The sequence below is a fragment of the Micropterus salmoides genome, unplaced genomic scaffold (genome assembly GCF_014851395.1).
Source record: "Micropterus salmoides isolate LMB-PRFRI ecotype aquatic unplaced genomic scaffold, ASM1485139v1 Ms_hic_scaffold_13, whole genome shotgun sequence".
Lineage (NCBI taxonomy): Eukaryota > Metazoa > Chordata > Actinopteri > Centrarchiformes > Centrarchidae > Micropterus > Micropterus salmoides.
This window is the reverse complement of record NW_024040374.1, coordinates 10204125-10231229: the sequence shown is the minus strand read 5'-3', so window position 1 is coordinate 10231229 and position 27105 is coordinate 10204125. Positions and strand designations below refer to the sequence as shown.

The window sequence follows — 27105 nt, the reverse complement described above, 5'->3', positions numbered from 1 at the left end:
TTTGTGCTGTGGCCACTTTCGGAACAGAAACAATATTTTGCCTGTCTTGTTTTTGTTCCTGTCAAATATCTGTCTTTTGTCATTCTTACTCTAACTGTCAGTACAAAAATCACACACACATGCACAACCTCACAGCAGCAGAGAGTAGGAGTCATGGAGTCTTTACATGTTGGAGCAACAACAGGAGAATGATTCAACCTAATGTAGTTACAGAGTGATGAGCACAAAAGAGTTGGATGTAGACTGTTATTTAAAGGTGAAGCCAGAAAGAAATAAGTTGTGGATATTTCAAAGGCTTTTAAATAAAAAGAGATGTTCAAATCAATTTAATTTTTACATATGTGTGTACAAGTTGTCCTCCTGAGAAAATTTGTGATTGGCTTAAAGGATAAATTGCTTTATCACAACCTGGGTCTTTTTCCGTATTTTTGGCCATCCGTAACAAAAAGTTAAATGCATGCAATGACATCTCTGAACAGAAGTCAGATGGGGCAGTAAACATTCAATAAGCATTGAGACAACAGACTGGTTAAACTAGCCAAACTGCACAGATCTAACTTTTTATTTCCTGGTACTAATTTTTTGTACTCAGGTTATCAACCAACACTAGGTACTGAACCAATAGCGGTGCTCTATATTTCCCAAATTTAAAATCTGTATACCTCAATGTGTGGAATCTAATGGAATCATTTTTATGTAAGATAACATGAGGCTTTGGTGCTAAAAAGTGAGTTGGCAGCCCACCGTGACTGCAAGCAGGAAAACTTACAAAGAAACTGTATTTAACATGGATCGGTGTTTCATGGTTGATACCTGATCTGCTTGATAAGGTCAGTATTGACCTTGATATCAACCTGCCAAATCAAATCTGTGCATCCCCTGAGATCTAAAGGCGAGTCGTAAAATATTACCCAAACTGTACGTTGCAAACGTCCATTGCAGGTTATAGACGGCTTTCCTGGTTAAACTTTTGACCTACTGAACTCGCCCTAGTTGTGAACACACACACAATAAGGGAATACAGTGGGGAATACAGTGGCCATTTTGGGTAGACTTACTTTCAGTTTTATCTCCAAATAAAGTGGTTATCTGCCTTGTTTTAATCTGTGATCGTCAGCCTACTCCTGTTTTCTGCCCTGTCTGATTTTATTGCAGGAATGTTTCCATGTTCTCAGATCTGAGCTACTTCTTTGATGAGTATAACGTTATTATAATCACTAGAAATGATAAGAGAAGATAAAAATAAATATAAACCCAAAGTGTGATATATTGGAATCCTCCTTTAAATTCTTCAACAATACAGACTAGTTGCAGAGACTGAGCTGCTATACTTGCCTGTGGTTTCAGAAGAACATGATGTGCCAAAAAGTATTGCAAAACAGCTGCAGGTTTTATTTTCAGATTGAAAATAAACCCAATAATGGTATAAATGTGAAACAATGGGAAGCAGACGTAGAAGCACAATGAGAGAGAAAGCAAGAGATATAAACAGAGAGAGAGAAAGCGGAAAACAGAGGTGTGCATTCCTGTCACGGTTGCATGATAATTACTGATTCGTCGGTTATTGAAGACCTGCTCACTGCTTTTCATTACCAGCAACAGACGTAGAATGAGACAGGGAGAGACAGAGAAGACGAGGAGGAGGGAGGGAAAGAGGGAGAGAGCAGGAGAGGAAGCAGTGATAGGGATGAGGAGGAGAGCGGTGGTGGTGGTGGTGGTGATAGGTGTTGGGGGAGGTTACCACAGGATGGCAGGGTGAGTGAGGGCATTAGGTAAGTAAGGAAGGGAGATGGGAGAGGAGGAGGAGGTAGAGGTTGTCTGTAACAGAGTGAGAGAGAGAGAGAGAGAGAGAGAGAGAGAGAGAGAGAGAGAGAGAGAGAGAAAAAAAAAAAAACAGTCTCTGTTCCAACCTGGTCTGTGTGGTCCTGGGGGAAGCTCCACAGCACGGCTGGATCTAGAGGTAATTGACAGACAGCATTAATCAGTGGGTGAGAAACACACCGTCTTCGCTAGCTGCCTCAGAACACATACATATTAATGAGAGGGGTGGGGGCAAGGGTGCTGCAAGTTTGAGCAAGTGCGCGCACACACACACACACACACACACACTTACATACACACACACACACACACACACACACACACACAAAGCAGCGCACAGTGAAAGACAAGAGAGAGTGTGTCTAGGCTTCATGTGCTGTAAATATGCAAATCTATATTCTCAGTGTAGATATGATAGCTTATATTATACACCAAATCATGCACGTTTAAGAAAGTCATATCAACACATACTCTAGTTTATTTGCTTAATTATTCCTACATTGATACAAGCCTAGCTGTTTGCTGGAGAGATGTAAAACCTAAGCTATAAATGTTTATCGTTATAACAGGAGTTTGTAATGTTTTTTTTTTCTGGAAATATCATAAGTCGATCGATTTTTCAACAGGAAATTAATTGACAATCAATTAAGTCAGTTGCTGAGAATAAATACAGATAATTAGCTGATAAGACTAAATAAGTAATCTTAAGATAAAGCTGTGATGGGCATTTCACATTCTTTCTGACATTTTATAGACGGCATACTAGTTGATTAATCAAATAGAAGAAGTAAAATAATAATTAGTTGCAGTCCTAGACAACCTTGAACGGTCATTCTTGTTTAAAGAGTATGCTTCAAAGATGTTCAGAATTTACGACATGTTACCAATTTTAAATATAAATAATAAAAGACAAAGTACATCAGATACATCAGCATTGTTCCCTGATATTCTGATATTATAGGAGAGAAGATGGCCATTGTTCAGCAAAGATAGGGTTACATTTACTCATTTGGCAGACGCTTTTATCCAAAGTGACTTACATTTGAGGAACAACATACAAGCATCAACAGAGCATCAAATACAGATCAACTGACAATACATACTAGTAAGAGCAGCAATAAGTACTAGAAAGAGCTCATAGTACATATCACCTCAATGGGGTAAATACCTAGGGAAGGAAGAAAGTTAACAAAAAGTGCAATCAAAAACAAAAAAAAATGCAATCAATACAAGATCATTGTAGGGGATAGAAGAAGAAGAGCACAGGACGTGCATGTTAGAGTTTAGGAGTTAGAGGTGTTATAAGAGGAAGTGTTTTCGGAAGAGATGAGTTTTCAAGAGCTTCTTGAAGTTAGAGAGGGACGCCCCTGCTCTGATGGCGTGTGGTAGCTCAATCCACCATCGTGGTGTCACAGATGAGAACAGCCAGGACTGGATTGCTTTGTGTGAAGGGATGGCAGAGCCAGGCGGCATTCATAGGAGGAGCGTAGCGGCCGAGAAGGAACGTAAGTTTGTATTATGGAGTTTAGGTAGATGGGTGCAGACCCAGTAGTCACTCTGTGTGCAAGCATTAATGACTTGAATTTGATTCTGGAGGCCACGGGGACCCAGTGGAGGTCACTGAGTAAAGCAGTGACAAGAGTCTTTTTGGGCTGATCAAAAACCAGACGTGCTGCTGCGTTCTGAACCATTTGTAAGGGTTTCACTGCACAAGCTGGAAGACCTGCTAGGAGGGCATTGCAATAGTCGAGGCGAGAGATAACCATGGCCTGTACCAGAAGCTGGGGGGCATACTGAGTGAGGTAGGGCCTGATTTTCCTTATGTTGTATAGAGCAAAGCGGCACGACCGAGAGACAGCAGCAACATGGTCTGAAAAGGACAGCTGGTCATCAATCATGACACTCAAGTTTCTCACCACCTTAGTTGGAGTGATGGTTGAGGAGTCAGTTTGTAGTGTTATGGTGGATAGATTGCTTGGCTGGAATGACCAAGAGGGTTGGCTAATTCACACAGGACAAGTGTACCAAACTACACAAAATAACAATTTAATTTCCCTTAATAAGCTGCCAGCCTACTCTTGCAGTAGCATCACTCTTGTAACGTTTCTTATAATGTTTGCATCTCTCTAAGCTAGTTTCCAAACTAAAACATGAGCCTCGCAGGCTTATACCATGTGGCTGAAAGGAAGCAGCCATAGCCTGAACACAGGGGTCTCTGGTAAACATGGCTTCCACTGCTCCAAGGTCACCCTGTGACCTCGCCAGCAACAGCAAGAGTTTGAAGAGATGAGCTCTCACATGCCAGGTTCGCTGTCATGAACATACAAAAGGCCTACAGGCTCATGAACATACCCCCACCTCTGCCTCAACAAAGCTGGCTGAGAGAAAGTGAATGGGTCTAAACTATGAGGATGGTGAAGTGTCTGAACTGAAAGATGTATGTTCGTTTTAACAAGGGCTTTGGGTATGATCCTGTCCTACACATATGCCCAAATAGATTAAGAGGAGAGGACCCCTTCTTTAGTAAAGAGGACATGTGACAACACACAATGTGTAGAGTAGCTTCATGGCTAACACACCAGGCTGCTTGAGAGAGAGAGGCATACAATGGACAAACGGATGACAGGACGCAGCAGAATCCCTCATGCCTTACATAATCCTGTTGGATAATTTCATGGGCCCCATCTTGAAAAGAGCGGCACAGGAAAAAAAAGCAGTAGAGCTCAAAGCTCTACACTTCAAGTCCAATAGCCCCCCTCCCTTTTCCCTACCCTCTGATCTGCCACAGTTAGGGCTATTTTATGCTGATTTACTGGGTGAGCGGATGGGAACTGCTGCTGGAGTGTGATACAGGTCAGAGGAAAAGGGACAGGAGTTACGGAAGAGAAGAGCATAGGGGGTCTAATGTTTGCAACTTTTGTCAGCCCTACCTACATTCTGCAGTGATTGGGCAGGTGAGCATAGTTATGAAGCAGGAGTATAACTGAATTCGAGATACAGGTCTGACATCGGCTGCAACACGTAAGTATGTGCTAATAGACCTATTTCATAGCAAACACTTTGACTTGTCATGCAGGAAAAGCATGGGTGGAACAAATTTCATTAACAATGGTTTAATTCCATTAAGTGTCCCATTAAGCGACGCCAGTGAGACAGCATGTACAACACGAGGACCCTGGAACTGGGTCACTTAAATGGAAAGCAGTCATTTTTAATGTATTCAATTACACCTGTTATGAAAAGCCAAAATGTCTGGTGTGAAAAGGTCTAAAAACAGACTCTAATCAACTCACACTAGAAAATGTGGTATGTAGCTGTATGCTACCTGTAATTGCCATCATTACTTTCTGTAGCCTTTAATTTATCTCTTGTGGCAACGAATACTAGCTTTTAAAATCCCCTCAGTATGATAAATAGCTTAATGTATAAGCTAAGAAATAAATAAAATAAAGGCTGGTGAAACTGGAAGGAAGGTTGGGAGCTTAATATGGTGCCAACATGATTAGTTGATACATTTATCAGTTGAAAAAATAACAAATAATATATGACAATCTTATAATAAGTCATCCCAAAAGTTGTTCATCAACATTGGCTGGTTAAACTGAGGATTTGCTGCTATACTGTGTTTCATAGTGCTATAAAATGAGAACTTTGAGGTTTTTGACAAAACTAAATAACAGCATAACTTCAGTTTTGTCTGAGATAGCTTTAAAGTCAAACTGTCAAAAGTGTGGATAGATAAATGGAGATTAAAGCTCCAAGAGTAGACTGATTTCAGATAATGTTACATGACCAAATTAACTCGAAATGAACGGCACTCCTTCCCAACAAACATTTCATATGTGCATATGTTCGATAAAGTATGGAGTCACAATGGTGTAGCGCAAGAGAGGCACGAATAAAGAGAGCACAGGCGGCAGAAAACAGTGAGCTGTAACAACACACAGAAATACTTTTCTTGTGTAGCTGAGGACATGTGAGAACTTCAGAAAACTACCAAACACCTTCCATTATCGTTCATATCTCCCCTTTCCTCTGCATCCTGTGTGCACTTTCCTGTCTATCCTACAGGCTCGTATTCTCTCTGTTCTGCTCCACATTTCTCTGCCAATCATTTTGCCTCTTGCTTCTCTTTTCTTTTACATATTCCTCTCAATTCACCCCCCCAATTTTTTTCCTCATTTCCAGTTCTTCTTCTCGCCTCTCCCCGTTTCCCATGCTTGCCTCATTTTTTTTTTTATTTCTTTCACAACCTTTCTTTCTCTTCATCCCGCCCTTCCCTGCAGGTCTCTGTCCTCTTCATTTCTGCAACCCCCCTCTCTATTTTTTTCCCCCCCACTCTCTTGCGTTCATATACCCCTCCCTTCGGACGTGCTGGGCGTGTGGTGGACGCAAGAGGGGGCCTGAAGAGGGTTAAGGCTGAAAGTTGAAGGTTACAGAGGTGAAGAGGACCCCTGCTGCTCCGCCAGGGGACACAAATGTCACCATGACAGATCCTGCACCGGTTAATCCACCCTCCCTTTCTTCAAAAACAGACACACCCACACGAACACACACTAGAGCTCCATGACACTGGCCAAAAAAACAACAATTCATACAACAATTAATTTCTTTCTGTATACTACAACACCAATATAAACTGTAAAATGTGCAAAAAAAAAAGCACATAAAAAAATTTGAGGTTGTGATTTTCTGTTTAATTGTCATCAAATTCTTGTATTACTTGATTTGCAAGGCAAGGAATCTGGACAGCCATACATTTCTGTCTGCAGCCTCTGTGGATTTGGATACTTATTTGCATTTGGAATCTTGCGTTTTCAAAACACAGACTGTGGATTTTACAAGTGCGCTGCATAAATGTTTTAGCTTGTTCACAAGGTCATAAAACATTTTCTGCATGCAACAGACAATGGTAGCTGTCAGTTACAATACAGTTTGACAAAGTTAGAGACACAGGGGTTCTGGAGGACTCCAACAACGACGTATGCAAGCATGAGCGCACGCACACACACACACACACACACACACAGCTGCATCCCTACAAAGGGTGGAAATGCAGTGCCTTGTTCATGGGCACTTAAGTCACATAATAGTTTGACAAATTCCATCATTTAATAACTGCATTGTAGCTTTTGCCATTCGACTGGATTAATTATTTCTGATGCTAATCAATCACTTCCTGCTCTTTCATACACATGCCTACACAGCCTGTTTGTCCATTCATCTGTCCAGCAAACCATGCTCTGTTAGGCCTGCCTGCCTGCATAATCCAATGATTTGTCAGACATCAGCCTGTCCATCACCTATCTCCACCAAAACCAAATGCAAAGGATTCAAAATGTGTTTATTGCATTTCCTACAGTTGACAAAATCTACAAAGAGCTGTTGCAAACAGTATAAAAACAGTCCATTTGATGCGACACTAGAGTCAGCTAGAGTGACAAGGGGAAAACAACCTATACCATATTTCCCCCTGGTGAAGCGTAAACAGATCCAGTGGGTGAGAATTGAATTGAAATCACCTATCCAGAGGTAGATTCCTCCGTTCACTCCCCCAGGAAATGGAGGTGGGCAAATGTGAAGACAAGCTCAAGGAGTGACCACTGGTCTCTGCTCGCAAAGTGCGTGTGTGTCGTGTCTGCGCGCAAATGTGTACTATGAAAGTACATGAGTGTTTACAGACAGACAGCAAGCTCAGGAGTGAATATTTACTGTACAATAGCATGTCAATTGATCTCTGAGGGCTTCAAGCGTGGCTGACCTCCAACAGTCACGATGGGCGCAACATGCGGGAAGCCCCTGAGCCGTGACACAGATACTAGGGAGGGTGGGAGCGGGGGGTGGGGGTGGCAGTGGTTGGTAGAGATGGTCAAAAATCAATGTTCTGGCTATTCCTGAGACGCCTGTCTTTTAAAGTCGGAGGAGGAGAGTGAGCGAAGAGAAAGGAGGGTTAATAGGTGAAGGATGCTGGGAACTGAGAGTGGGGGAAAAGGGAAAAAGTGGGAGGAGGAAGGATGAAGTGAGGGAAGAAATGGATGGATTGCCTAAGAGTGGGAGGTAGAGCTCTGCCTATCTCAACTGGCACCACTTCCTTCCTATCTACTCAGGTGGATCATTAAAAGTGACGGGATTAAACAGAATAAATTAGCAAGATATACGTGCACTGAAACATGAGAGAAAAAAGAAATAAGCCTACTCCTTCATCTCTTATTTCTTCCATTCTCTGGATAAATCTATGTCTACTGGCACTTCCAAGTAGGCTAAAAATGAAAAATGCTGGCATCTTCATCTTGGCATAAATCTTTGCTTCTTGGGATTTCCAAGTAGGCTAAAAAGAAGCTGTTGGCAGACTATGTCATTCCTAATGCTGCCCTAATGCTGCTGGCTGGACGGAAAAGTTGGCGAGTAACAACAGTGTGTCAGAAACCTCATATTACCCAGCTCTGCACGTCAAGTTATTCAACTTTAACTAATTTTGTCACTAAACTGAAAAAGTAAAAACCAACTAACTTACTTACTTAGAATGACATAGGGCTTTATAAAAATAGCCTTTGCAAACAACTGGAAAAAGCATATGATAAACATGAAGTACACCCACAGTGCAGAGGCCTACGTTTGTGCTTCTATAGGATCACCTTAGCGGTTCAATAACACTGGCCTGAATGCATGGTTCTGGCTTTAAGACTGGGAGAGATTCTGGTAAAACACAAAAAGACCTAACCCTAAATCCAGTGTGAATACACATTTAGATGAAAGCCTCTAGTTTATAATTCTCTATACTATGTGAATCAAACACAGACGTAGAGCCCTCATGGCCATCCAATGTTCTAAAGGCATAAGAAATGCACTTTTTTCACCTTTTTCCATGAACGACTGAATGTGTGTTGTGAGTGAATAGGGGGCCTGTTTGTTAAGAGAGGCCAAATCCCATATGGTGAACAGCAGCTCCACTAGTGAGAAGAGAGGCTGTGAAAGCCACCGGCAGCCCCTCTCCTCCATCCGTGCTCCAGAGATGAAGGGATGTAGCGCCTGCCTCTCCTTGTTCCTCCTTTCTCCTGCTCCCTTTGCCTCCTCTCCTCCCTCTTTCTTGGCCAGGGGTTAAACTGCTGCACTCTAACCTCCTTGGCAATGATTTCATTCACTCCGGTTCTCTTGCTCACTCTCTCATCTCAGAGAGATTTATTTCACAGTATGTAGTGGATTAGGCCACCCTCGCATGCCCTCGGATAAAAGCATTGTTTTAGCACTAGCCTGTTCGCACTAACGGGAGGAAGCTACCGCTACTAAGCGTCCACAATGCAGCTATTGTGGACACAGGACTGGAAGGACCCTGCCTCAGAAGCCGTCTAGACTTTGAGCCTGGGCCGAATGGAGAAACAGAGGGAGAAAATCCCATCAGGCAGTGGAGTGAAAGTTAACTAAGGTAACCTGCTGTGAACCTGATGAAGATGTCAAGCCAACATATGGCAAAAAATGTCTATTGTCAGAACAAGGAGCTTTCCTCCCTCTAAGGGAGGGTACGGTGGAGGAGGAGGAGACAAGGGGTGGCTAAAGACTAGGGGGGTTGCAAAACCTAAAGGAAGGAATAACTGCGGTGGTCATCGTTTTACTTCTGGATCAGTAGCCTTATTCTGGCCGGGAGGAGGCCCAACCCCTACACTCACAATTAAAAGAGTAAGCAGATTAACTGGCTTCTCTCAAAGGCCAGCAGAAAGAAAAACACACTCACAGACGTTTAAAACATTTTTTCCCTTTTGCCTATCAAGTCACAGACTGCACACTGCAAATGGCATTACATTTCATGCTGACTTAGTGAGCAGAGGTTTTCAGAAAAGAGAAACTTCTTAAATGATGATATGGTCCTTAAGTTTACTAATACTGATTGGTCACACTTTGTTGTTACAAATGAGGACTGGGGACTGGAAGTGCTGCAAGCTTGAGGTTAGTCAAAAACTACTTGGATTAAATCAGACCAGATTTGTGTTTGATATTTAAATGGAACCTACAATTAACTGCAACATACAATTCCAACAGAAAACACTCTAAAGGGCACTATTAAATATATGATCACATTGGTCTAGATTAGGTCTAGAAATAGGTATAAATTCGCAAAGGAGACATACATTTGAATTCCAATTCTTGAAAAAACAAAAATAAAAACAACCTCTAAGGTAGAGCCTGCTTTACCAGACAAAAAAATCAACTGGCAGGCTTCACATGTGAGAGATGCTGGCCTGGGGGATTTCTAAGCCACTTCTACCGCTACATCTGAGAAAGATAAACAACAGCCTCAGCCACTGGAAGAAGAAGAAAGAAAGAGCTGCATGGAGATGATGTGACCCTATTAATGCCACATTAGTTGTTCCATCTTCCCAGAAAAATGCTTCAGTGGGATGAGCTGAGATAGAGAGAGAGAGAGAGACAGAGAGAAGTGAAAGCGATACTGTCTCCAGGCTAGTTGGGATGCAACCCAATTTCACAGCTTCACGAATGAGTGGCGCAGCATATGGATGCAACCTTTGTGACAGCCTCTGTGTATCACCACATATCAGCGTTGATATTCCCAGTCAGATTCCATACTGGTCCAACATTATGTCAAACACCGGCTCTGCATGACTGCATTATCAACACAACACACAGACAGTGTGTTTGATGAGGGACTGTTAGCCTCCTAAGCTAAGAAAAACAAACCAGTACCTCCCTAGACAGACTACTCTCCAACTCTTTCTACACTGTATGATGTTCAGTTCATAATAATACAATAAAGCGCAATAAAGCAATAATGTGCCCTAAAATCTGAGGTATAACCTGAAATCTGAGATATGACCCAGATATTTATTTCCAAATAGATGGGGAAAAGGAGGGTAGACTGCAGAGTTCAGATTGAAACAGCACAGGTTAATGGGGATTCATCCCTGGTTGTTAGCTGGTTGGCATAAAAAACTACTAAAACTTCTTCACATAATCACATCTTTCTCTCCATATGGTCCAGCCATCTGCCTTGGTCAAAAATACATCTATATAAGCATAGTAAATTAATAATTCTATCATTAGGCTAATAAGCATACAAAGACTTTAATATAAATTGTACCAAGAGTGAAAATTACTTTACAAGGTTAGTTAGCTTAACCACAAACCATCATTGAGTAAATTACTGACTTTGATATTACGACTGTCCAAGTGGTATTGGTTTTGGTTGCACATATGAACACACTGTAAAGGAAAATTTGTAGCCGAACAGGAATCCATACCATTTTGTTTTTGGATGTACATCTTGTTTAAAGTTTAAAGAACTGTATGCAACATTTGCTGCCTCTTAATGTCGCACTTCAGCACCAACATCTCAGACCAAAACAAACGGGCACTACGGCCAACCAGACTCGATTGAGAAAATCATTTTACCTTATTTTACCTTGCAGATCGTCGTAAAACACACTTCATTCAAACTGGATGGAAATAAAAATAAAACTCCCCACTGTTAGTCTTCCTACTGCTCCGACAATCACCAACTTTAGTTTGGTCAAATTAAATCCCTAATGCACCAAAGTATTCTTGCTCTACGCCTCAGCTGGCAGTCACGAATCGGGCAGCAAAATGCGCTACTAAGTACTCCACTAAGTGTGCTAGCTTTTACCACTGACAGGCTCAGACTGTCTGACGACATTATAGAAAGGATAACAAAAAGATCTATCTCTGTAGGGAAACAGTTAAATCCTTTTGTTTAACCAGAAACAGCCATTTTATTGCTCTCAATCGCCACCAGACTCCATTGACAAAAACAACAATTTTACCTTGCAGGTCATCATTAAACTACTAATAATGCATAATACTGCTTTCAAATTCAACAGAACCAAATTAAAACTAACCAAAACCATCTTTCATAGTCTTTCCACTGTTCCAACAATCACCAACTCTGGTTTGGTCAAAACAAACCCTTAACTCACATGAAACAGCTGTTTTATCGCCCTCCTCACAGACAAACACTTTCACAAGAAGGGACTTGCATACACTAACATGCATGCGCGGCCAGGCCGACTGTATAAACAAAGCACAGAAAGGCTGGAATAACAACACAGGCAGGGGTGTGACGTCAAGTCAAGTCTGCTCAGGACGCCATTACGTCATATAGCAAATAGTTGTTTGCTGCTCTTAATGTTCAGAATTTCATATAAAGAATTTTTAAGAACCCTGGTGATTAGGTCATTGTCTCTCGATTACACATGCTTAGGGGAGAGTTCCTTTACTACTCTTTGAGGTGGTGGTGGTTTCAGCATCAGAGAAAACGCTGTGTATTACAGAAGCTCCTTGAGGTGTGGAGAGGATCGATCTCAGTTAATGTCATATGGCACAGCACCCAGAGGCAGCTGTGTGGTGCTGATGACAGTGTAAAGCCTTGCCTTTGGCGGCTACATGCTTGCTGCTGCCGAGCTGTGATTTGAAGTTCACATGCAAAGGCTGACAGACAGACAGCTCTCAGTCAGGCAGTCAGTCAGACAATCTTTCCACAGGAATGACACTACATCCGTTTGTTAAAAGCGTACAGTTGTGCCTAATCCCAAACATATTCACAATGGTCTCAATGCTCTGCAGGACTGACGGACAAAATACTGACAGAAAAATACTTGACAAACACTATTCAACCACCGTGACACAAACACATTTCCCTATAATGTAACTGGCTTCAGCAGAAAAACAAAGGATGTCAGGTTTTACAGAACCATAACTTCTTAGGGATTACCTGGGCAGGACATTTGGAGAAATAAAAACCAATATTCTACCATTGTTCATCCATTATCCTATCATTCCTTTGAAATTATCCAGTTTTATTTTTGCTGCATGAGATATCAGAAGAAGGTGAAACAAATTTGCAACCAAGGTATGGATGTTCCATTATCTTTGCTGGAATCATGGATTTAAGCTCACCCTTGACAATGTCAATAAGCGCATATTCTTGAGCCAAAGACAGTAACATTGTTGGTACTGACAAGTACAACTGAAACAGGCGGAAAATCGCAGCCCTAGGACTCACAGTACGTTATCATTTCACTATGCTTCATCAGCATGCTTTCTGGGAATCTCGTTCGGAAAATGGGCTTAGCCAACAAGTGATTCAGCAGACAGGACTAGGCCAAGACATGTCATTAGAGCTCCACCCACTACATTGCATTTGACCCATTGTGACTGTTGTCACACTTTAAAACATCCCCATTCACACAGGACCCAGATCTATCAACTAATTAGAGCTGCGACAAATGACAATTTTTAGTATCTATTTGGTAAATCGATCGTAAATCGAAACAGTGAAAACAGCTGGTCATACTTGCCTAGAGTCTAAACTGACGTCTTCAAATAGCTTGATTTATACAACAACAGCCTGAAAAATCTCAAAAGATATTCAATTTACACTGATATAAAAAGATAAAAGCAGCAGATCCATGCATTTTTGAAAAGCATTTTTGCTTGATAAATGGTCTTAAAAATGAATCAAGCAACATTTGTCAATTAATTTGCTGTGAATAGACCAGTAAATAAATAGATAAAATATTACTGCAGTAGTTAATGTGAACGCTATATTTGTTGTTGTTTGTAGATATGTTTAAATTCAGTTCATTGAAAGTGGTTGTGAAAATTCAAGTAACTTTAAGTATCTATGAGATTAAGAACAGAATTTATGATTTTATACTTTATTAGATGACACCAATATCTATTATAAGGTTGAAAGTAATCCTACAGTAATTTCCACATTTATAACAGAAACACATGTCTCCATACCAAAGACCAGGGTGTGAGGCTAGAGAGTATCATTTGCTGTACAGAAAATTGAGATTTCTAATTTTGGCCATATAAATAAAATTAACTTGAAAGTCAAGCAGTGCCAGACCACTTAAACCCAGGTGAGAAGAGAGTTTTAAGGCCTGGTTAGACAAAACATGTTAATCATTGTGTCTCTTAACGAGCTCCAATCTAGCAAGATAGTGAGAAATAATCCCACATTCAGGAAATACACTCAACAATAGCAGTCAACATGAAGGTTAGGAAGGTAGATGAAGTATTGGAAGGTGAGGCGTGTGTGTGTGTGTGTGTGTGTGTGCGTGCGTGCGTGCGTGCGTGCGTGCGTGCGTGCCCGTCTACATAAAAACAAAGATCTTCTGGATGAATTATATGATAAATGGTCTCAGACATTCACAAAGACATCAAGATTGACCTATATTTTCTGTCTTGAAAAATAGGCCAGAACCCAAATTAAGGGCCAGTAGGGCTACAACATGCATGTAAACGCCATCATCTTCACAGTAATTGTATGGTTTGGGCAACATAGTAGCAGCCTTGAACGGAGAGACGTAGCCTAAGGGTATAGCTGTTGACATGTAAATAGTGAGGACAGAAGCTGAAATGACAGCACAGACAGTGGGCTTTATACCACTAGTTCAGCTTGACTTGGGTTTGGCCATGGCCACAAAATTAAGGTCTAAAGGACAACAGTCTAGATGTCAGGAAACCAGTACTCATATCATGTCAATAAGAGGGTTGATTTTCTTAATTACCAGGGAAAATACATTTCTGTCTTTTCATCTTGATCATTTCACATCAGTCTGCATGGCAGCAGCCCCCCGACAGCAGAATACAAACTGAGACTACATCCTTTGTAACAACCCCTGCATTTATCTGCCTCTTCCATTCGTCTAAAAGTGGTGTTTGCAAGAATGCTGGAGATCCTCAAGGCTCCCCTACAAAATTAAAGAGGTGGTATTATGCTTTTTGGCTTTTTGGCTCTCCTTTATTGAGTTATCTCTTTTTTGTGCATGTAACAGGTTTGCAAAGTGAAAAAGCCCAAAGGGAGCACTGCTCTGAACCACTTGAAAGTCCAGCCCTTCACTTCCTTTACTTGTGACGTCACAATGAAAATGCATCATAAAGCTTGCCAAGCGGCTAGTGGGGTCAGGCAAGCCCTCAAACCAAGCTAGTCTGAGTGGAGGCCCTTTGGCTCGACTCGCCTTTGTTTGATTTTCCATTGTAGAAATTTTGTACCTGTACCTGCTTCCAGGTACTTTTTTTTCATATCACCTCACATCCTTCAAGTTTCCAAGCGAGCTGAGGGATACTGAAATGTAACGTGAAAACACGACAGACTGCTGATTGGTCAGAGAGAATATTCACTATTCACTGCATCATCATTGCGTGCACCAGACAGAGGCCAGCAACAGAAAGTTTTATATTTTACAGTTTTTGTATGGAATTTCATCTCTAAATCCACTTCTGAGAAGTTTTGAGGTGAGAAATCAGCTGTGTAGATTTCGAATATTGACAGTTTTACGAGAAGTGATGGAGGAACAAAAATCGAGTTCGAGTTTAGGAGCTCCGCAAGTTCAACGTTTAGTCCTAATGGTAAGATGTGGAACAATGATGTTGTTGTGGACTTATAACATCTGCAAGGTTACGGTCGCAGTCTGAAGCGGCTTTGATTTGGATCACACTACCTTGTTTCTTACGACCCGCCCTTCTCTACTTCTGATTGGCTAGTAGTCCTTACCTGGGAACTGCGCATGGACAACTTCCAACAAAGATTTTGTACAAGTAAGATGCATCCCTCTGTAGTTCAAGAACAGAGTGTACAACACAGGGTGAAAAGAGGAGCTGCAGCAATGTGCAGTATGAGAGAAATATGGTGTTTTTTGAAAATGAAACCATGTAAACCTGTTCTGGTACAACCCCTAATTAAGATTTTGAACCTGAAAATGAGCATAATACCACCTCTTTAATACTTATCCTTTTGCATCACGTTATTTGGCAATACAATACAAATAAAACATGTATATGACAGCCATGTATGCATATTTGTACTGAAACTTAACTCATTTTTAAAATGTTCACACATAAAGGTTCCTGTGGGAAAATCTCAGAATGTGGTGTCTTGTTTATATGGTTGGAATCCTTCATAAGAAAAAGCTTATTGAGCTTTATGGCTATCATTCTACACTGCACACAACAACATAAGTGGGCCGGTTGATGTAGTCACGAAAAGTGAGTCAATCCCAAATCCTGTTAAAGTCCTGTCATCATAAAATCTGCTCAACATGACAGTCACGAAAGTCAACATATTTTTGAGCACAGCTTTATTATGAAATCCAATAAACCAGACAAGGACAGATTAACATCACCAAAGCTACATTAAAGCAGGAGCTGTACTAATCCTGTTCATTTGTGGGCTAAACTAGGCCACATCGGTATTACATGCATAAGAACCAGCCAATCATTGTTCTTTGACACACAATAATTTGGGTTTGTGTGTTTGTGTGAGGCGTACATGAATGTATGTGTGTGTGGTTGTACATGCTTGGGCCATCTGCTGAGCTGAACATATATTCTCCTGGCCAATCAATTTTTATCCTTTGGCATGATACATGTGAAGAAGAGCTTAGCTTCGAGATGACACTAGCAATTTTTGGAAGCTAAATTCAGCTGGACATTATCCTAGCCTTTGCTTCGTGGTTTTTATTTTTAAACGCATTAAAAATTCCCACAGCTCTCTGGAGCATAATTTAAGAGTGGTCAGAAGGGAATAAATTCATCTGCCATCACATGCATAGCGCATGCACACAGAGACACACAAACAAGCCACTAACATCAATGCTGAGGCTGCAAGTCAGGGTGATGTGACTCTACATTCATCAAAATCATCTCATATTAAATCATTGATCAGGTCCCTACTTTACCCCACTTTTCTGCTGTGGAAAGGGGAAGTCTAAAAATAACCTGTGAGCGTCAGTGCCTAGAAGTCTTTCCATGTTCTCCCAGTCTGGCAGCATTAGTGAATTCAGATGAGTCTCCTGCAGCTTTCACCGCTTCTGTGTCTCTTTCACACACATCCATGCAGCCGTGCACACGCATAGACAGCCATATATACACAACACACACTATACACTTAAAACATGTACCTGCTATCACACACACACACACACAAAAACTATTTGCCCCTGGAGTTTCAGAACTGCATCGGTGAGTGGGAAAGCTCAGCCAGCAACCCCCACAGTATGTCACCTCTCAGTTTACAGAATACTGCCGTCAGCATACCCCCCCCCCCCCCCATCTCTCTCATTTCCTCCCTGCCCCACCCTGTCTACTTTTGCTTGAGTTCTTCATGCTTTGGCCAATAATTGTCTGTGCTCTGAAGAAACAACAAAGAAGTCCACTCACAGCTGTCTGATTATGGTGAATCCATGTGTGTGTGCCAAAACATGAGTGTAGTGACATGGCACCACCTGAAAAGTCCCAGTGACCTGTTCCCCCTCTCCATTCTCCCTGTAGTCTGTCCCTGTCATAACAAGTGATAATCAGAAAAGGGCTATTTGCGACTGTGCAAACCACACGTGATCACAAAGAAAAAGGTGAGAGAGGATGCACAGGTAGAGACAGGGGATACGGCTGAAATGTGGAACGTGTGAAAAAGGTAGCGGTTTCTGGACAGAATGAACGAACAGGGAACAGTGAGCTCTGTGTCCACACAAACAAAGCCCTCTCCTTCAAACCCTGCTGCCAGACCAACAAAACCAGATTATTGTTAGACTGCACATTCATTTGCATGACTTTTTGCAAGTAATGTTTAATTCTCCTGCATTCAAAGTGGAGGGCATCATAAAAATGCTTTGTAATATTTGTAGGGTTTTCATTATTGCCAAAGACATACACACCCAAAATATAGAAACCTTTATATATTTTTAGTTTGAGCTTCATCATATAATATGAAAAAACAGGATGGGGTGAAGTGTGAGGAAAACACTTGCTTCCTCTTTAAATAAGAAAAGAGTTGGAACTAAACCCAGTAAGCAGCAGGCCACTACACGGTTACTGAATGGATGAGTGACTGTGAGTAGGGAGCTACAAATGACTCCAGACACGAACAAAAGCGCAAGGGTGTAGAGCACTGAGAAAAGCAGCAACACTAGCTGGCCAACTTTGTCATCCGGGTAACTAAAAATCTAAATAGCTCAATAAGTAAGTCTTATGTTATTTATTACTGTGTAGCACACAGGGACAACTGTAATGAGACTGATGAAAACCATGGCATTTAAAGGGAGAATTCTCCTTTGATACTGAATTTATATAGCTAACCAAATCAAACAACAGTCTAGTTTTGATTTTTGTATGTGTAACTATTCCACGATATTCCACATGTATTGGCAATGACACAGGTCCAAGTTTTGGCTCTTTATGACACATATTTCCTTCAGGAATGTAATATCATCCATACATAAATATTAACATTAGCAGGGCACTTTGGACAAAAGACATGTCATTAAGAGTGTTCACAAAAGAAAAAGGCATTAGCACAAAAACAGACCCAAATATCCATCAACCTCCACCCAGATGAAAAAAAAAAAAGGTTATGCTGCTAGACGTTGGACTGCGGGTCAGTGATGATCCTATAATCAGAGGACGTAGAGTGTGGGGGGATTTTTTTCAAAGTTCACCCACACTGTGGCCATTATCATACCATACCACAGAAGTTGAGTGACTTCCTCAATTCACTTCAGAAGAAGAAACAGCTACAAGACAACATAGAATTGAGTGATATCTGATTCTGTGTAAAAGAGCCAATTTAGCAAAGTCATGTGGGTGAGACAAAAGAGAAAGGCAGAAGGGCTGTATGATAAAAAAAAAAAAAGTGTGAGACCCTGGGGTCCTCTCAGGAGTGTGAGTGGTGGAGTGTGGCCTCTCTAATGACCAATCAACACCCTCCTTGCTGCCATGGCATCTGTTAGTACTCCAATGGCCTCCCGTCTGAGTGTGAGCCCACCGAGAACTCAACACGCAGCCGGAATCCAATCAGACCGCACAACCGACAAAGCTTGGGTCAAGGAGCAATTCTGACATTTTGCAGAATGTCAACGTTCAACCTTTTCTAAAAGTTCTACTACATGGGAGTTTTGCTCTACGAATACAAAGGGTTGAAATGGGAAGAGGTGAAAGCCAATGGGGGAAAGATTGAACATCACAGTGCTGCTTGAGGGATCTACAGCAGAGAAGGAAGCAGATTGATAACTAACTAGCGAATTGTCGGTGACATGCGAGACCTCCGGGTCTCAGTGAAAATTTTCTTAGGATACAGAACAAAAGTAACTTCTCACAGTTGGACAAAGTGAAGTTATAAGGCCACGTGAATCAAAGGGCAAAATGTGTCTACTCTATACTTTTGCTTTCTGGTTTTCCTTTACCTAGACTATATCTGAAGGAGAAGTCCCAAATCCTTATATTTTAACAGTTAAACCTCAGGCAGCGTATTTTAAATACTAGTGAGAAGCTTTCTTGAGATACTGAAAGAGACAATTCACCTGTCACTTATTTAAGACAAAAAAGACACATGCTCAAGGTATACCACTGACAGGCACAAACATGACATCGAAATAAGATAACAACTGCTTTCATTGATCTTCCAAAGCTAGAGGCTGGCATATGTCATGCATATTGTAAAGAATGTCAGTCTATTATAAAGGCATGGAAAAACATTCACATTAATTCAGGCAATTTAGAGCTCCTAGTGAAGCTGACCTGTGTGTCTAAACTGAGGGGGGGTATGCAGAAAGAGCATGCAAAGCAAACCACATAGAAGAACCAGGGCCAGGTTTCAAGACCATAGTCCTGTGAGGCATCAGTGCTAACCAAGCTGCCCTCACTGAGGTTGTGTTTTTTTGGGTGAACAGTAAATCGTTCCCCTAATTGCAGCACGAATGTTGCTATAAAATTGATATGCTTATCTATTAAGTTTATTGCTTTGTTACTGGGAACAATCTGGCTAGAGGGAGCGGGTGAGGACAGGTAGCATCTGTCCCCACCTACTGCCTTGGCAGCGTTAGCGTCATCTGCTAGCTTTGGCAGCATCTTGGAAGCACATCAATATGGCTTTATGTAGCCAGGGCCGCTAGTAGCTAGCATGCCAGTCACGCTCTCAGGCAACACTCACTCGCAGCCTGAGCATCCACAGAGCACTGAGCCAACAGAGCTAAGCGGAACTGAGCTCGGGCTGAACAGGGAGGCCAGGTCTCCATGGACCTGCATGAGGAAAAGGGGCCAGTGTCTGTCATCTATCCACACATCCATGGTTAGAAGTGTGGGGCCAAATCCAGATATGAACACTGCCACTATTGTAGCCGTTTTTCTCCCCAGTAACACTTCTGTTGTGGAATGCTGATGCTCTCATGAAATCTCAATTACTATTGTATTATAATCAAATCTGTAAGGTGATGGAATTTCTGTTCTTACCTGCACCACTGAGTTATAACTGGGACTTTTTTCAAACAGAAAAAAAATAAAATCAGAACACTGGTTAGTTATTCTAAATGACAGGCTTAATTACAAATAGTATTCTCCTTGACCAGAGTAAAAACAAAAAACTTGATCTGCCTGTGAATACCACTTGATATTAGGGCAAAAAGGTCATATCAATAACAATGTCCATGTCATTCAGAGTAGATGAACGGCCCTGTTGGCTGAACATCACAGATCATCAGGAATCTTATGAACTTGCTAACAACAGTGTTCCTTGTGAGTTCCAGTGTGAGCCTGTTGAAACAAAGTTAAAAGACAAAAAAAAAAAGCTGATAGCTAAATAAGAGCCATTGAGCAATTGTGTGATTCAGAATTTGAATCAGTAGATTATTCATTTCAATCATCAACAGATTAGTCGACTACCAAAATAGTTGTTAGTTGCAGGCCTACTGCTTAGTATAAGTCAACTTATAATGTATAAAATTGTTACATCAAACAACGTTCTTTAAAATAAAAAACAGGGTTATTAAAGGGCCTGTTCTCAAGCATGTGGGTGTTGTCTGCACAAACAGGGCTTACTGCAGAAGATGTGAAACCCATTTAACACAGGAAGCTGAGGGACAGGTTTACTGACCAACTAAAGGGCTAAGCTATTTTCATCTTATTACAGGTTTCTCTGCAGTTTGATCATGAATACTATAAGCAAAGGGAATTACCCTCTAGTTTCAGACCTGCAGGACCAGGATGTGGTGAGGGCGGAAAAACAGCAGTACCACATTAGCAAAACTCTGCACACACCAAGCTTTCCAGTCACTCAAAGAGGACACCCTTTCTTTCAGTCACTTTAAGGAACTGTATTACAAACTGGATCGATGGTAGAGGGAGTACACAACAAGTGAATCACAGCCAAAATCAATCTAAAATTAAACTTGGATTCCCTTAACTGTGAGGAGGAGATATGAGAAACATGAGCAAACTGAAGCCTTCTACCACTTCTCCAAATGCTCCAATATTCTACACCATGTTGCTATGACAATTTAATTATAGTCTATCATGGTTGCACTGTTGTTTGTTTGCCTCTGTGAAATAGTGGGAAGATAATGTGTGAATGTGAAGTGGTGCTTTTTGGCCAAGCACCTAATGTTTGGCTGTAGGAGAAACAGCTCTAGTTTATGGTGAGTGACTGCGGAGGTTTCATAGCTGGCCAAAGCTGTTCTGTTATGACTCATAGTATTAACCCTTTCAGCTCATAATAAAAGTAAGCACCACAGAATTGAGACAAATGCATATACATTGCTATGCATGTCTAAATATGTAATATTCGCACACGAGCCATTCTAATACGATGAACAATCCATTCTGCACAGTTTTAGCATTCAAGAAGCATTTCAGATGTCAAAGAAAAGGAAATTGATCAGATTCAGAGAGAAGTGGTTCATTCCTCATATGGTTATCTGAAACCACTGCTTTAAAAAACAATCCACCACAATCACAAGCCCCTGCTGGGAAGTAGTATACATCCACATCAAAACAACACCCCCAACAGGGACATTCTTTATCCATCAGGACTCTGCACAGGGCAGAGACAGAACTTTGGTGTGTATGTTCCATTTAACCTGAGGGGTGTGCAAACGTGCTCTGTAGCTGTGCTCCAGGGAGCAGGAGTCCGGATATGAGTCTGACCCTTTATCATACATGGGGGAAGTCAGCTATTACAGCGCAGGCCGGTGGTTTATGAGTTTGGTTTAAAATTCAATATCAGAACTACATCCAAGGACAACTTTCAGTCTACTCCGGTCAGCTCAGCAGCTGCACAAGTAAACCGTCCACATAACACCTCTTTAATGTCAAAACTGAGTAGGCAGAATAAGACAGCAGGTGTAATGTGTAGTGAAAATGTTTTTACATATTTGACTTATGGGCGACACTGGATATTGATGTGAAATATAGGTTACTTTATTTCCCAAATTCATAAAAGGTAGAATATGGTGTTGTTCTTCATTGGACCCATTTATTTCCCGGGCTAGTCTGAACACTTTTTGTCCTGGCCACCACTGCAGGAATGTTTGACCACTGCAAACAGCAGAACAGTTAATGCAGCTTGCTGACCCAAGCATGATCTTTCTAAAACAATCCTTGCGGGGTCATGGTTACAAGAGAAATGCCTACAATGGCTGACTAATGGTCAGACTTCATAATAAAATGTCGCAGACCGGAAAAATCAGTCAAATAAATAGAGAACGCATAAGACTTATAAACATCTTGAAGCAGCTAACATCTCTGACAATTTTACAGCTGAACTCAGTGTTGACCTTCTGTAGCCCTTAACAGATCAACAGATAACAGAGCACACTCTGGAGCACACATAAGAACACCAAAGAAATAATGATTGCTCTCATTGTGCAAGATGGAACTTAGTCATGCAGTGTAGTGCAGTGTCTGTGAGGCTCGCTGTCTGACTTGATGCATTTGGAAAACACTGCTACCAGCGGTGCATGACATACCATTACTGTAATTACACTACAATAATTTTTACAAACACATGGCATACAAAAAGCTACGACTGGCAAACACACAATTTTCATCAAGATGGATATTAGGACTACGGCTAACAATTATTTTCATTGTCAATCACCCGGTTTTTTTTGTTTTTGTTAATCGATTAATTGTTTGGTCTATAACATGTAAGAAATTTAAGAAAAATGTCCATCAACATTCCCCACCGCACAAGGTGACATCTTCACATATCAAGTTTTACAAGTTCAACAGAAAAAAGCCACAGATATTAAATTTACAGAGATATTTAAAAAAAAAACAGAAAATTTAATATAACAAAGAATATTTGGCATTCTTGCTTGATAAATGACTTATGAATGTATCAAAATTACCCAAGTTGACATTTTCAAATACCTTGTATTGTATATTGTATATTTGTCTGAACTGGCCAAAACCAAAAATATTTAATTTGCAATTATACAAAGGTGGAAAAAATTACGTTGATCATTTATAAGTTATCCTAACTGTTGTTGAAATAACCAATTAATCAACTAGTCATTTAAACTCCTGCTCTATTAATTATGCATGCCATTTTAAAATGACCTACCTTCATTTTCAGATGTTGGACATGCCACCTGTACAACCAGATCAAATGTTCTTTCTGGATTCTCCCTGTAAAGAACAAAACAATGTTTACTTGGGGGAAACAAGGGGCAGGTGTTATTACACACAGTCATGGGCAACAAGTGTGTGGGTATCCTGCCGTAGCATACATACCAAGTGTGTTGAATTCCATTACATGCACCTTAGGATAATATTCGTAATAATACAGTGGACCTGTCCAACTTTACATGAGTCACACTGTCAATAGCCAACAGTGTCAATAACAGCAGGTTAGCTAAAGTTGATAGTGCTTCAGGCTGCATATGAGTTAAAAATGAGAAGTTTCTTATCTCTGACAACATATCAGGACAAACTTAGGTCACAGGACCCGGGTCGCTCGGCGTCGTGTCCACATGTAACCTATTTAAAGCTGTGTGCTTGGCTAGCGGAGCTGCTAATTGATGGTCAACTAGTACAGACAGAGCGACAGACTGACCCAAATGCTGTCGAGCCAGCTGGCCTGGCTGTTAAATCCACTGCCGGAGAGAGATGACTCAAATTACGCCAAATCTTCCGTCGTATCTCACGTTCAGCTCCAACTAGATAACGTTAAGTTACGGTTACGTGCATGCACCGCACGTTAGCCGTCAGGTCGACAGTTCTATATCAAATAGCGACAGAGATGGGGACGAAAACACAAAACTCAAGAGGTCTTACTTTATTCTGCTGTCCATGGTTTGGTTACAACATCGCGACAACTCCGTGCTGTCGGGGCGGCTCTGCTTTGCTCTGCTGGCTGTCTGAGGATATTTCCACCTCGTCCTTCCTCACTCTCAAATCGCCACTTCTTCTGCCTCCTTATCTTACACCCGTCGAAAACTGCCGTGACCACATGCCTGGAGGTGGGGTAGTGTAGTAGTTTGTGACCGGTCCTTCTACCGTTAATGCCTGAAGCCCCCCGTTCAGCACCACGGCGTTTATTTCCCGCAACAAACACCAGTCCCGGAAGTGCTGTCAATGATTTGATGACGTCAGCGCGTCAGATGAGCACCTTGCTTGCTGCTTCTGCCTGCGAGCATCTTTCTTACACTTTGGATTAACAAGCATGGCACACATAGCAGACCTGAGCCGTGTGATTCATACTTCTAATAAAATAAAACGTGTTTCCTTATGAGACTGCGTTATTAGTTCAATAATTGTGGCAGCGGTAGCCTTCAGCAGTGGCTCCCAAAGTGGGGTCCTGGGACCACCAGGGGTCCTTGTAAGGGCTTCCAAAATGAGAAGTGGTTTAATAGATTTGTTGGCTGCTTGGGGGCTGAACACATGATAACAAAACATATCATAGCCGTATGAAGTTGTTATGGTGAACGTCATAGCAAATAGTTGCCTTTTTATATAGCCAGAAGATAGCGAGCAACATTAACATTTATTTGGAGTCATGTTTCTGGCAACCTGACAAATGTAAACTCAATATTTACTATCTTTTTGTATCTCTATGGTGGTGCCCATCAACTCCTAGGGGAAATATCTGGCACTTTATCTGCTAAATGTGCCAGGTAGTCACTCATTTTGTCTGTCTGCTGTTAGTGCGGGGCAGGTAGTGTTTATCATCTGCCTGCTGCATCTGGGAACAAAGCTGATGACAGCAGTGAGAGTGAATTAAAACAGTAAAATTTCAGGCCATAAAAGTTGGCTGATAGTTCTCACATGAAACAAAGTTATTTGATCCATTGTTAATACAAGGTTTAAAGTACAGGTATTTATCATTCTACCACACAGGGTTGCACAATGAAATTAAAGTTGTAGCCCTGTTCATGTTACACATACAGAACATATACAAATATTTAAAATAAGAATAAAATAGGGCCTCTGTGTTAAAATATAAGTGTTATACCTTAATCTTTTTAATATTGTATTTTGGAGTGTAAAGTTGGCAGCACACCAAATACAGATATGTTTAATCTAATGACCACAAACTGACACACAGACAACCTTGTAGTATTATTTTAGCACAGAAGTCCTCTGGGTCTCTCAGCAAATAGTGAAGCTGCCATGTGTTGTTTGCTGTGTGCACTTGGAGGTGACATTATTACATGCACAATGCATACATGTCAGTATTTGGGTTTGGGGGTCCATAGGAGCCCAACAGCAAATACATTTTTGCCATAACAGAGATGATGAAAATACTGACATACTGTAAATGCTCTCATATTTGTTAACCAGCATTAAGTTGCTCTTAGGAAAGGCACTACTACATCTCCAACTGGTGCACTGGTGGCCTAAAGTTTGAGAAAGTAGCTCATGATTAGAAGATTGTCAGCTTGTACTGTGTGGGGGAAGTGAAAAAGTAGCACTCGCCCCCTCACTGATTACCACCACTGAATTGCCTTTGAGCAAGGCCCTTAATTCCCAACTGAGTGTAGCTGCTCAGTGACCAACAGATCAGACTGTGGTTGACAGTAGAAGACTGGTGAAGACTGCTATGATTACTTGACTTTACCCTGCATGATTATAGTGTGTCATGTGTAGCTGGTACTTACAGTTACCACAGCAGTCCGTGCATTAAATAAATGCTGAAGTTGCAATACATAACTCAGCAACATAAGCTTTTAGATTATGACAAACTGTCTGTCATACACTCAAACCACGTATAGATTAAGCCCACTGTATGTGACCATTAGAATCTGCTTTAGGACTTTACAGTAAACATATAGTGAGTCTGAGTCACCAGCCTCTTAAAGGGAAAATCCACCCTAAAATAAAATGATTTCTGTAATTTGTGTACGTCAGTGATTTCAGTTGGGAATTTAAATAAGACAATACCTGGTTTCATGGCTACATGTCCTGAAGTACAGCTTTAAATCATCAAGTTCAAACGTATTTATGTGTAATATGTCAGCCATATATTATATGAGCCCACAGAGTCTGTAATAACTGCATTGTTGGTGGAACAGCTCCCTAAAGTGACACCTGATTTCCCTTTTAGGTGAAATATTTATCTTATTATTGATGTTGACTTTACTGGCCAAAAACAATGAAATTCAGTGCAACATAAATTCTATTTTAGGGTGGACTTTCCTTTTATTGTTTGCATGTTTAAGCAATATTTGTCCCATGGTAAATTGAAACCAATGGCTTAGAAGTACTTCTCTCTCCTCTCCAGAGAGTCTGCCTGGATCAGAGCCAGATTTCTTCAGGCTGACTGGAAGGTAATTAAGTGGCAGCAGACTGGGGCATGCTGTTTCAGGCATTCGTATGAAATGATAATGGCAGGGCTGCTGCCTTAACATAAAAAAAACAAAACAATACAACACACAAACACACAAGAAGAAGCATACATAAAGCTCTCATGAGTCTTGGGTGCTGGGAACCAGTGAGGTTTCACATTTCAGACAACTGTAAACAGTAAACAGTCCCAGATTACATTCATTTAAGAGAACCTAACACTGAAAAAAGAACAATACAGTGTGTCATTGTCCTTCTGAGGCCCTGAAAATACATTTCAGAATGGCTTCAAACATTTGACCGAGCTGAGGTGCGGTGCACATGATTTATCTTGCTGAAGCCATCGGTATAGTTAATACAAAATCTTGCATTGCTTCCCCGGGTCTATCGCAATGTAAATCTACATGTGCATTATCATATACTGCTTGTGTGCACACTGTTTCTCATAGTAAGCATGCATATATTTTTACTAGTGGTGTGTAATTTGTCTGTGGGTAAATTGACCCCACAATGTCAGTCAAAAGACACTTGTCAGGTTTCATTACCCAGAATTCTGTAGTAGACACATCATCAGAGGTGGCTTACAGCGGTGGATAACCTTGAAAGGACTCATTAATGTCCACTCATCAACCTTGCAGTGTTTTTGTCCAAGTCACTATATTACTTTAATATTACTCCTCTTTGTTTACACTGCAG

The 27105-nt window shown here is 41.1% G+C and overlaps 1 protein-coding gene across 2 annotated transcripts in view; it reads right to left on the bottom strand.

Moving 5' to 3' along the window:
• The window catches only part of dennd1b (DENN/MADD domain containing 1B), a 108802-nt gene extending 84605 nt beyond the window's left edge, over positions 1-24197 (bottom strand). For both annotated transcript variants that reach the window (XM_038715459.1, XM_038715460.1), the window contains exons 1-3: positions 23902-24197; positions 23189-23253; positions 1911-1954 (exon numbers count right to left, since the gene is read on the bottom strand). In XM_038715459.1, the coding sequence (XP_038571387.1) occupies positions 1911-1954; positions 23189-23253; positions 23902-23918 (126 nt within the window). In that variant the 5' untranslated portion in view covers positions 23919-24197. The remainder of the gene's footprint in view (positions 1-1910; positions 1955-23188; positions 23254-23901) is intronic.
• Positions 24198-27105: the final 2908 nt, after the last annotated feature.